The 12,479-nt window shown below is 37.7% G+C and overlaps 1 protein-coding gene across 1 annotated transcript; it reads left to right on the plus strand.

The window, feature by feature from the left end:
• Positions 1–8,106: 8,106 nt before the first annotated feature.
• LOC116587775 (trace amine-associated receptor 4) lies at positions 8,107–9,150 on the plus strand. The gene has a single exon (XM_032338335.1). The coding sequence runs from the start codon at positions 8,107–8,109 to the stop codon at positions 9,148–9,150; it is 1,044 nt and encodes a 347-aa protein (XP_032194226.1).
• The last annotated feature ends 3,329 nt before the right edge of the window (positions 9,151–12,479 follow it).

Raw genomic sequence — 12,479 nt, forward strand, 5'->3', positions numbered from 1 at the left:
TGAACTATTGGGATTTCATCAAGATCAAAAGCTTTTGCACAGCAAAGGAAATAGTCAACAAAACCAAAAGACAACTGACAGAATGGGAGAAGATATTTGCAAATGACATATCAGATAAAGGGCTAGTGTCCAAAATCTATAAAGAACTTAGCAAACTCAACACCCAAAGAATAAATAATCCAATCAAGAAATGGGCAGAAGACATGAACAGACATTTCTGCAAAGAAGACATCCAGATGGCCAACAGACACATGTAAAAGTGCTCCACATCACTCGGCATCAGGGAAACACAAATCAAAACCACAATGAGATATCACCTCACACCAGTCAGAATGGCTAAAATTAACAAGTCAGGAAATGACAGATGCTGGTGAGGATGTGGAGAAAGGGGAACCCTCCTACACTGTTGGTGGGAATGCAAGCTGGTGCAGCCACTCTGGACAACAGCATGGAGGTTCCTCAAAAAGTTGAAAATAGAACTACCCTATGACCCAGCAATTACACTACTGGGTATTTACCCTAAATATACAAATGTAGTGATCCAAAGGGGCACGTGCACCTGAATGTTTAGAGTAGCAATGTCTATAATAGCCAAACTATGGAAAGAACCTAGATATCCATCAACAGATGAATGGATAAAGAAGATGTGGTATATTTTCACAATGGAATACTATGCAGCCATCAAAAGCAATGAAATCTTGCCATTTATGACAATATGGATGGATCTAGAGGGTATCATGCTTAGTGAAATAAGTCAATCGGAGAAAGACAACTAACATATGATTGCCTTGATATGAGGAAGTGGAGATGCAACATTGGGGGTTAGGGGAGTAGGAAAAGAATAAATGAAACAAGATGGCATCAGGAGGGAGACAAACCATAAGTGACTCTTAATCTCAAAAAACAAACTGAGGGTTGCTTGGGGGAGGGGGGTTGGGAGACATTGGGGAGGGTATGTGCTATGGTGAGTGCTGTGAAGTGTGTAAACTTGGAAATTCATAGACCTGTACCCCTGGGGATAAAAATACATTATATGTTTATTAAAAAATAATAATAATAAATTAAAAATTAAAAAAAATGAATTAAGGGATTTCCTTGCCCCAGGATGTCCGGGGCATTTTACCAATGAGAAGTACTTGCAGGATGTAAGGAAGTTGAAATGAAGGTATTTAACCCGGACAACTTCTCTGCCACATTGCCCTGGGGTTGGTGAACTTCCTTTAGGAAAGGTCAGGTGGAATCCCTCTCTCTATACAGCCATCCCCTCAAATTCCCATAACCAGTGCCCTTGTCCAGGCACTTTGGACCCTGCAGGGTGGTGACACTGTGTTATTGCTGTCCCTGGGTGCTAGGCTGTTTCTTGCTGGTTTTCTTAATGCTGCCCATGTCTTTGTATATAAGCCCTTTATTAAACTCTCCTCAGTCACCCAGGCTGACCACACCATCTGTTTCCTGCTAGACACATGGTGAATGTAGCTTTTCATTGTTCTGAGATAAGGTTTTTAAAATTCTCACCAAAGGCATCAAGTCTGTCCACGTCCAACTTGGCCTTTCTTTGTATTGTCACATTTAGTCATTCTCCTGGGGTTCCCACTTCTCTGAAGGTATCACTGGCCCCCAGTAACCCATTCCTCTGTTTGCCCTACCTGGGAGCAACTCACCCTCCCCTTCCACTTGGTTTGTCCTTGGGGAGAGGTATAACTGGAAAGGGGCAAGAAGGAATCATCTGCATCCTGGAAATAGTCTATGTCTCTTCTGGATTACGGCTGTACAGATGTATATGTATTTAAAATCTCATAAGCTATATGCTTGTTATTTGTGTATTTACTGGGTGTGTGTTGTACCACAATAAAAAATTTATTAACAATTGTAAAACAGAAAAAAATTAATAACATATTTTAAGTGGGAATCCCAAAGCTATGGTGATAAGTGCCTTAATTTGTGATCACTTAAATACTACAAATACTGAAAATGACAAATATACAAAGATTCCTTTAAACTGAACATAAACTATGTTAATAATATGGATTTGAATGACTGCATTTCTCTAATTCAGAGCCTTCATGAGCCTGAGTTATAAGGGTTTTTAAATTCTGCTACAGCTCGCTAAATTTTTAATTAATACGTTTGGATAGCATAAAGAAAAATAAGATAAAGAAAACTTATTTAAGAATATTTTTAATTTTTGTAAAGGAGTGCATGCATATGAAAAAAAGCAAAAGGAATCAAGGTCTATAGACTATAAAATAAATTTCCCTCTAGTCTTAGTTCTTTTCTCTTATAAATGTCCTTTTTAGAGGCAACCACTTTCCTACATGTCTTTCTAGACATACACAAACAATCATATATTCACATTCTGTTCTCTCACACTTTAAAAAAAATGGCAAAATACCTATTAATGTTGTTCTGCCTCTTGGTTATTTCACTTAATACACCTCTTATGGGTTCATTCTACATCAGGAAAAGGTTTTGCATAATTTTTCCAAAAGTCTGTAAAATACCCATTATTTGGAAATATCATAACTTAAATATCCATGCAAGCACATGTAAATTCATTGCCATATATCAGGAAATACTTCAGTTGTTTGTTTTTTGATATTCATTTTACTGCATCACAGTGATTCCATTGTATCCCTTCACTTCTCCTTCTGTGATTGAGTACAGAGCATAGTGACCCATGCCTACCCGGAGACCTACAGAACAGAACACAGTGATAAACTGGAATTAAACCCCGTCCTCTAGAAATTTGAACCCTAGTGGGGAAAAGGAAACATAAGAAGAGATGACCAGATATTTTGCAAAGCTTTTCAAGTATAATATACCTAACCTGAAACTATTTTTCGTTTAATTTAGATCTATTAGTTCTTTGGTGAATGAAGAAAATCTTATTGAAAAATCAAATGTGCAGTTTCAATCTGGTTAATCTGGTTTGTTTCTCCTTCCTTCCTTCTCTCCTTCCTTCCTTCTCTCTTCTCATCCTTTCTTTTTTACTTATTGTTCAATCTTCATTTTACCCTATATCACTTTCTTCTTATTTATACTCTAACCTATACTACTTCACTCATCTTGGGGGTGAGCAGCTGAGGGGTTCACTGGTAAATGAATGCCAAGGACAGAAAAGCTCTTCCTAAGATCCAAAGGATGCCGTTGTTTTTCCTCTGGCAAACTAAGTTCTCTCCATAAAAACCGAGTCCTGGTGTTCCAGTCGTCTTCTTGGCCCCCGCGGAGCCCTGGGAGAGCTTTGATGATGGGTCAGAAAGCTCAGAACCTGACTGCAGCAGCCAAGTCTTTCTCTGTGCTATCATCTCAGAAGCTCCCTAAGGAGTTATTTTCATACATTTGAGCCTCAGCTTGAGCCTGGACAAGCCATTAACCGGTCCTAAGTCCTCCAGTATCTCTTAAAACAGTTTCATAATGAATTTCTTTCAGTTAAAATAATAATTTCCCTTTTTATTTTTCTTACTTGATGTTGCATCTTCCTGATGCAACAAAAATTCATAAAAATATACTATGATGTTATTAGTGCTCTGTCTAGGAAGAAGTTTGGAAGGAAAGGTTTTGTAAACCCAGATGAGCATAAAAGGAAAACGCAACATCTTCTAACCAACCCCATTCACTGAGGCTTTTCATTGAATAGAGAAAAATCCTCAGAGGACAAAATAAAGTTGATTTTTACTAGTTAGCTTAAATACAAATTATTTTATTTTATTTTATTTTATAAATACTGAATCTCTGATGTTGTCTAAAGCATTGAGTATTGAGATATAACAGGTTTGTGTCCTTGACGAATGACAAAGTTATCAATGTAAACAACTTGAAGCTTGTCGTTTAGAATTGTAGTACACTAATAGAAACACTTTCCCTCAGGGTTCATGAAAACACCCACGTGGTGACAGCAGTTTTCACTTTCCATTTGGTTGGTTTGAAACATGGCTCTTAGTGCTTTTTGTCTGGCTGAGACCTTCATTTGGAAAATGATGGACTCTACTGCAGTCTGAATATCACTGAACTGTGCAGGGCAGCAAAAGGAAAAGATACAAATAAATCAAATTTTCACTAGGGATTAAAGTATTTAATTTTTATTTTCTTTTTAAGTGATGTGGTCTGTTGTGCATTTTATTTTACTTATTTATTTTTCTAAAGATTTTGTTGATTTATTTTAGAGAGAGAGCAGCGAGCATGAGTGGGAGGGACAGAGAGAGAGAGAGAGAGAGACTCTCAAGCAGGCTCCCCGCTGAGCACAGAGCCCAAGCAGGGCTCAATGCCAGGACCCTAAGATCATGACCTGAGCTGAAACGAGGAGTCGGGAGCTTAACTGACTGCCACCCAGGTGCCCCGGGATTAAAGTGCTTAAAAATGTCTATCACTTGGTAAAAAGTGGAGTGAGCACTTTTTGAATTTTAACTAAGTTTTCTCCTTCCTTACTCTTCCTTCTTTCCTTATCCTCCCTTCCCCCCCTCCTCCCTTCCTTTCATTTTTCTCCACTTCGGCCTTCTGTGAGGTCAAAGAAATAGTCACACGAACGGATTCGCCCTCCCAGAGCCAATTCTCCAGTGACCTGCTGTAATCACTTCTCGGGCAGCACACTGAATGTTGTTACAGGACACACCTGTCCAAAGTAGGACCAAGTAGGTAATGCAGCCTCAGGAGGCATATTCTGTGTATATGTAGTGACGACAGCTAATCTGCCAAGAGTCTATTCATAAGAGCTTGGGCCGTCGTGCCTTTTCTGGTCGAATATCAGCAAAGAGGAGAGCCGGTGAGGCGCAATGCCCATATGCATGGTAAGAAATCTCAGCACAGCAGACAATTCATCTCTCAAAATTTTCAGCTCCAAATTACCTCTTTAGACAACTTCTGATAAGCCAAGATCAGATGCATTTATCCTTGTTTGTTTTTTGTTTTGTTTTGTTTTGTTTTTGCATGTAGAAAGGAGCCAACCTTAAAATACTGATCTAAAAAATAAATCTGGATCATTTTTTTAAAACATGGAAATTCTAAAGTGGCAATGATAGGAGGACCCACAGCAGTTCCTTCTGAAATCTACTTCACAAGTAAGTTTCCTTACCTAAGAAACTATTTTATAAGTGAGATACATCAAAAGAAGATAATATCTTTTTCCCCCACAGAAATAGTCTCAGAGGTAAAATGGCTGAGCTATCCCACCAACAAAGGGAAGAAAAATCATGCCTGATGAAGCAGGTATAATATGTCCTTTGCTAAAATTTTCACTTTATTTATAATACATTATTGAGCCTGATGGATATTGTCCTTCTTATTTGGGGGAAATACATATATTATTAGAATTTTAGGTATTTGATGTTTAACGGAAATTATTACATGAGTCCTTTTTCATTTTTTTCTTTGCAATTCTAAGGAAATCATTCTTTCAGATCCTTTGTGTCTATTTATGTTATCTTTCTCCTTAAGGAATTAAGTTTGAAATAAAGATAATACAATTCATCCTTCTCTCCAGAGTTGTTTGCAAATGTTTCTTATTACCTCTCAGTAAAAATGACTAATAATTTCCTATGTGTGCCTCCTGTGATGGTTTACAATGTTGTCGTTCATTTGGCCCCTGGAAATGTTATTGGTTAAAAAATAATAATAAAAAAATAAAAGGTATAACAATAATATTCTCTGATAAAAGTGAGATGTCATAGTGGGTTTAACTTTGTTTAAAATTATTGTATTAAAATTACTGTATTTTTTTTGGAAGTGCATCTTCAAAGTAAAGGAACCTATTCTGCTATGTTCTTAAATAAAAAACAAAACCATGTACTTGATCTCATGACACTTTCCTTGTTTAAGGAAGCAGGAGAACAGCAGCCACATTTGCTTTTGTAATTTGGGGCCAAAAACTTACAGGTAGAGGCTTAAAGTATAATTACCTTTTCATTACCTTCCCGATTCATTCATGTAATAACTTTTTAAGTAAATGTATATGTCTTACTCTTTTTGTCTTGCTCTAACACTTAAATGTTTAAAGGCTTCCCTGATAGAGATAACCTTGGGCCAGAAACTTGAGATTAAGTTCAGGAAGCTGTTTCATACCGTCTTTCCTCCCACACAATATAAGTAAGAGGAAATAAACGACCTTCACTTTGTAAACCCAAGAGTTTAAGTTATAGCAATTCTTTCAAGCATTAAGATTTCAAAAATAAATTCAAACTCCCCAAATTATACCATGAACTATTGAAGAGTATATTTTGTACAAGGAATGCTGTGTTTATGGAAAGACAGTGACAAATGATTAATTCTGTGGTACTTGTTAGCTACCTTTAAAGATAATTTTTAAAAGAATTAAAGAAAAAATTTTAAATTCACAAAAACAAAGAAAATAAAAAGCAGAATAAAGTTAATTTATTTTAGAAGTTAATTTGGTATTTAAGACTTTAATATATTCAGGGACGCCTGCGTGGCTCAGGTCTCTGAGCCTTTGGGTCAGGTCATGATCTCAGGGTCCTGGGATTGAGCCCTGCCTCGGGCTCTCTGCTCAGTGGAGAGCTTGCTTCCCGCACTCGCCCACCCGCCCCCCGCCTGCCTCTCTTCTACTTGTGATCTCTGTCAAATAAATAAATAAATTCGTAAAAAAAAAAAAAAAAAAGGACACCATCTTAGAAAAAAAAAAAGACTTCAAAATAGTCAGTATTTCATGGCTTAAGTGATAAGTGATCAGATCATTTGTACTGTTTGTTCCAAAGTTGATAATCTAGTCTAAAAAGGACTGGAATAAGTCTTCGTCCTTTTTACCTCTTACTTCTCTGTGTTTGGGTTTCTCAAGTTCAACTCCATTGCATGATATTTGATTGGCACAATTAAAACCCATGTAAAGAAAAATGATAATCTGAGAAGTTAAATTATTATATCCAAATAAAATGTGCCATTAAAATGGCACATTTAATAATATTAAAATGTCAAGTAATACACAATAGAAAAAATTGCTGAGCTATAGTAGCAAATATGGTAAATTATTTTCAAAGGTACTTATATTCTCATTTAATGTATTCTTCTCAGGCCAAAGTCCTATCTCCAACCTGGCTTTAGATCTCAGTAATGCTTGTCGTTGGTCATCAGAGTCATACATCCAGTCTTGTCCCTGGAAAATCAAATCAAACCTCAGTCCTACTCTGAGTAAGTCAGTCTCATCATTCTCCATTTTCAGCGCAACAGCATCAGTTATGTAAGTGACAGTTTAAACAAATGAGCACGCTTGTGTGTCAAATTTGTTACCAATAGAAGCCTTGCAATCTGTGGACAGGAGACCTCAACTTAAATTTGAATTCATGGATGCAGTTGCTATATGAAGGGAGATAACCAAAGAGATTTACAGAATCTTTCACTTCAGTATTTCCTCCTCCTTTTTTCTGAGATTACTTAAGCGTATAATTTTGTAGGCTTTAGCACATTTTCGGTTTACCATAAATTGCTCTAAATGCAAAAAACCATATTCACGTTGGAAAGAGAAATGTTTCTTAAATTGAATAGGACATAACAAGCAACAGGATCCAAAGCATATAAATATACCCACAAGAGAAATTAAGGAACGAAATAAAGCACAATCTTTAGACTCTAATCATTGTTTGAGCTAAACACTGAATAATAGTTCCACAGGTCCTGGTTATTCTTGAGGGGATTCTCGATCTGTCTCTAGATTTGGAATCCCAAGTAAGGGCTGCCTAGTAGTGCAACCAGAACATGGGCATTTACCTAGGTTGCTTAGGTGGTTATAACTGGGTTACTTAGACGTTGGGTGACAATATTAATTTAGTTGTCTTTAGTTCCTTCCTAGTTAAGAGACAGTCTTTAGACTACTAGTAGGGGCATCTCCAGAGAGCCAGTGAGAAATGCAGACTCTCAACCTCTATCCCAGAGTCAGAATCTATGTTTTAAAATGATCCTAGGTGATTCCTGTGTACATTAAAATTTAGGAAGCAACGCTCCTGGTAGATAGGGAGTTCAACTGGGGATAAGAATGGCAGCTAGCTGGGCCTTTCAGAAAATTGGTCCACCAACAATTTTCATTATTTTTCCTCTTTCTTTTATAGAAAGGAGAGAAACATAGTGTTTTTGGAGAAGACTAATAGTATCCACAGGACAAAGACAATGAATTCACCTGATCTTTGGAACCCTCCAGAAGGACAATTTTGCTTTGCTTTGGTCAACAACTCTTGCCCTAGAAATGTGAGGTCTGTGTTGAGTGTGTGTACCATGTACATTGTCATGATTGGTGCTATAGTGATGACCATGATGGGCAACCTGGTTGTGATCATTTCCATCGCCCACTTCAAGCAGCTCCAGTCCCCAACCAACTTCCTGATCCTCTCCATGGCCACCACGGACTTTTTGTTGAGCTGTGTGGTCATGCCTTTCAGTATGGTCAGGTCCATCGAGTCCTGCTGGTATTTTGGAGACCTCTTTTGCAAAGTCCACAGCTGCTGTGACATCATGCTCTGTACCACGTCTATTTTTCACCTCTGCTTCATCTCTGTGGACCGCTACTATGCTGTCTGTGATCCTTTGCATTATGTCACCAAAATCACCATCTCTGTAATAGAGGTCTTCCTGTTCATTAGTTGGTCCATCCCCATCTTTTTTGCCTTTGGCCTGGTATTCTCAGAGTTCAACATAATTGGTGCAGAAGACTTTGTTGCAGCCATTGACTGTACAGGTTTGTGTGTATTGATATTTAACAAGCTCTGGGGGGTGCTGGCCTCCTTTATAGCCTTTTTTCTCCCTGGGACTGTAATGGTGGGGATTTACGTACACATTTTCACAGTAGCTAGGAAGCATGCTAGGCAAATTGGCATGGGTCCTACCAGGAAACAGGCAGGGTCAGAAAGCAAAATGAACGTATCATCCAAAAAAGAAAGCAAGGCCACCAAGACTTTAAGCATAGTCATGGGAGTGTTTGTGCTGTGCTGGCTGCCCTTTTTTGTCTTGACGATCACAGACCCTTTCATTAATTTTACAACTCCTGAAGATTTATACAATGCCTTCCTCTGGCTGGGTTATTTCAATTCCACTTTCAATCCCATTATATACGGTATGTTTTATCCCTGGTTTCGCAAGGCTTTGAGGATGATTGTCACGGGAACCATCTTTCAGCCTGACTCTTCCTCCCTAAACCTATTTCCTGCAGATGCTTAGGCAATGTTCGCCATTCTCCAAGATTATTTTTTGGTCAGGGAGTTTTGGATGCCCTTTCCCCCAAAGGTAGGGCCATGGACTTGCTGGATAAAGATAGTCTTCATGTTGGTGTCGGACACCTAAACAGGAGAAATAGATCTAGCTTTCTGGGCGTACCAGAGCTACCAAACTGGTCAATTTCTGGGGTTGTGGGGAAGGCATCTCCAATAAAAAGAAACTCTGTCCCATGGTTTGCTGATTCCTGAATTTACCAAGGATTTGGAATTTCATCTCTTTGTTTTAAATCAAATGGGGATCCTCTTTTTTTCTTGTAAACATCGGAGGAGGAGACACAGTTATTTGATCTCCACACTCACTGGCAGCCACACTGGGTAATCTAAGTCTTTCTTAAGATTATTGTTATATCTTAGAGGAGTGGGAGAGCAAGCTTGTGTACACTGGGAACCTAGATTATTGAGCATGTGAGTGATGTGAATGTGAAGGGGAGAAGGAAGCAGACAGGCGCAGCTACTTTCTTTTTTTTCCTTTTTTTTATTTCCTTGTTTTTGTTGGTGGTTCTGACTTAAACCTCTTTCCAAAAGGATTGATGTGAGTTTTGTGATGTTTTGATTAAAGTCTTTTTGAATAAGAAGAATGAATAAAGAAAGAGTTTAGGAATATATTTTTTCTTTCTCCCAATATATAATGCTTATATATATACCCATATATATGGAGAGAGAACATATGTATAAACATATAGGTGGTATTTCCACCTCTTTGAGTGTCTGTGTGTACATACTAATTATTCACCAAGCTTGATCTTCATTCACAAACTGAAGTTCCTGCCCTACCCCAGAGTTCTAAGATAATACTTACTACCTCAAATGTCTCTTCACGTATCTTTCTGTCTTTCTCTTCTTTCTACCCCATAAACTTATTTTGTCCTTTACAATCTTCTTTTCACCCTTCACACCATCACCCTGTCTCTCTAATTTGGTGGTTCTTCTCCACCAGGGACAGATTTGCCCCTTGTGGACCTTTGGCAATGTCAGGAGACATTTTTGGTTTTCACAGCCAGGGAGGAAGTGCTACTGACATCTAGAAGGTAGAGCTGAGGAATACGGCTCAACTGTCTACAATGCACAGAGCAGCCCCCACGTAAAAAGATTATCTGACCCCAAACTTCAAGAGTTCCATGGTTGAGAAGCCCTGCTTTAATGATAACTAAGTGCACAGCCTCAATATTCATATCTATGTAGACTTCTTTGAAATATATTTATTTCCAGCTATATTATTTCTCCCAATTTGAGTCCCTCATTTCTTATTACCAATGAAGTGTCTTTCTGAATGCTCCATCAAGATCTCAAACTCAACGTATCCAGCATCTTTCCTCTGTGCGCACCTTATCGTCCCAAACCTGTTTCTCTGATATCTGCTTTGTGACAGAGTTGAAAGTACATAGGTGTGTTGGTTCCTCACTAGACTAGAAGCTTCTTTTGCATGATGCTATACCTTTTTATTTTCCATTTTTTGTATCCCACAGGGTCTGGTATGGTTCCGTTTCCATAAAAATCTTTGAACATGTTCACTGGATAATAGAAACATAGAAACTCTGAAGAAAATGAGAATTACTCAAATTCACAGAAATAAACAATTATAAAGTTAGACAAGTGGGGGCTCCATCTCTTGGGAGAGATGATGGAAGAAAGAACCTATTTATAAAGAAGAAATTGAACTGAATTTAATTCCTCTTCTCTTTGGTCATATGTGCACAATATTCTATTAGGGAACATGGGGACAGGGCCAACAGAAGTGCTTAGAGGAAAATGACTTACTGACTCAGAAACATTTGCAACCTTTAAAATAGAAGCATTCATAGAGTGCTCATAGAGTGAGCTTCCTGAGAATAGAAATAAGATCTTCCCTTCCCTTTCCTAGCGACTCACTAGCAAAAGTGCTTCATAGAATGATTTGGTCATATAGAAATATTGCTCACTATCTTGTAATGGCAGATTGGAAAATTTCTCAGATGCAGATACTCAATAGAAGGACTCTTCCAACCAAGTAGAATATATCTGCAAACTTAGAACTGTTTATATGCAGCTGATGCATTTTATTTATAACTTGGCCTACTTTTACAGGAAGGAAGGTTGCTTTTCAGAATGATAACCTTCAGACACTGATAAGTTAAAGACAAAACTTGTTACCATTAGCAGAGGTTTTAATGTTAAGTGCATTTTATTACAATAATTCTTATAGTAATATCAGAATATTTGGTTAAGCAAACCCCTCCATTCTATGATCTGGCCATATGATATCACACATCCAGGCAGGACATCTTAACCCTAGAGGTTTCTAATGTTTCTATATATATTTATATAAATTTTAATATAATTATATATAATATTGTCATATAATACATATAATCATATAATGATATGTAATTATATAATTTATATACTTTTATATAATTATGTATGAAATCATTTATATAATTTTGTATAATTATGCATAAGTTATATAAATATATTAATGTAATCATATAATACCTAATAAATATATGTAATATAACATATAATATATACATATATACACACACAAATATATAAATCCTAAATGCTATTGTGAAAGCTTTTGCTTTTTTGACTCTATCCTCACTGTAAACTATTTATTGGAAGTGACTCATTTCTTCAAAACACATTTAATAGTATCTCTATCAGGTTGAGAATTTCCAATACTCTCTGGATCTACATGTTCTGTTGAATATTAAGAACCTCCAGTGGGGGACCTGGGTGGTTCAGTTGACTGGGCATCTGCCTTGGGCTTGGGTCATGGTCCCTGGATCCTGGGATGGAGCCCCACATCAGGTTCCCTGCTCAGCGGGCAGTCTGCTTCTCTCTCTACCCTTCTCCCTGCTTGTGTGCTCTTTCTCACTCTCTCTCAAATAAATAGATATATTTTTTAAAAAGTGTCTCCTGAGGACTGTATTTATTATTTGGTCATTTGAATATAGCATATTTAGGTCTTGAGATGTTTCAGCAAATTATTATTATTATCAAAGGGCAGGATTTGAAATCAAAATTAGGTTGTGAGATGCTTAGTGGAGTATTGGTTTATTCTTTAATGGTTGTAGGAATACAGTTCTTCAGGAGGCAATTTCCTCTGCCCCTAATCCTGAAGGCAACATGCCAGAGGCTAGGGTACTCCTTCTGTTTGAAGAATCAAAGAAGCAGGAGGAGTTAGGCTGAGCGAGAACTCCTTCCTGCATCTGATGGGGTAATAGAGCACTGCAGGATGGCAGGTGTCACTCTCGCCAGCAAGAACGACCAGGAGACCTCAGCGAAGCAAGC

This window comes from Mustela erminea, chromosome 4 (assembly GCF_009829155.1).
Source record: "Mustela erminea isolate mMusErm1 chromosome 4, mMusErm1.Pri, whole genome shotgun sequence".
NCBI lineage: Eukaryota > Metazoa > Chordata > Mammalia > Carnivora > Mustelidae > Mustela > Mustela erminea.

Excerpts from the sequence above, each read along its gene's own strand:
- LOC116587775 (XM_032338335.1), top strand. The coding sequence starts at position 8,107 with ATGAATTCACCTGATCTTTGGAACCCTCCAGAAGGACAATTTTGCTTT.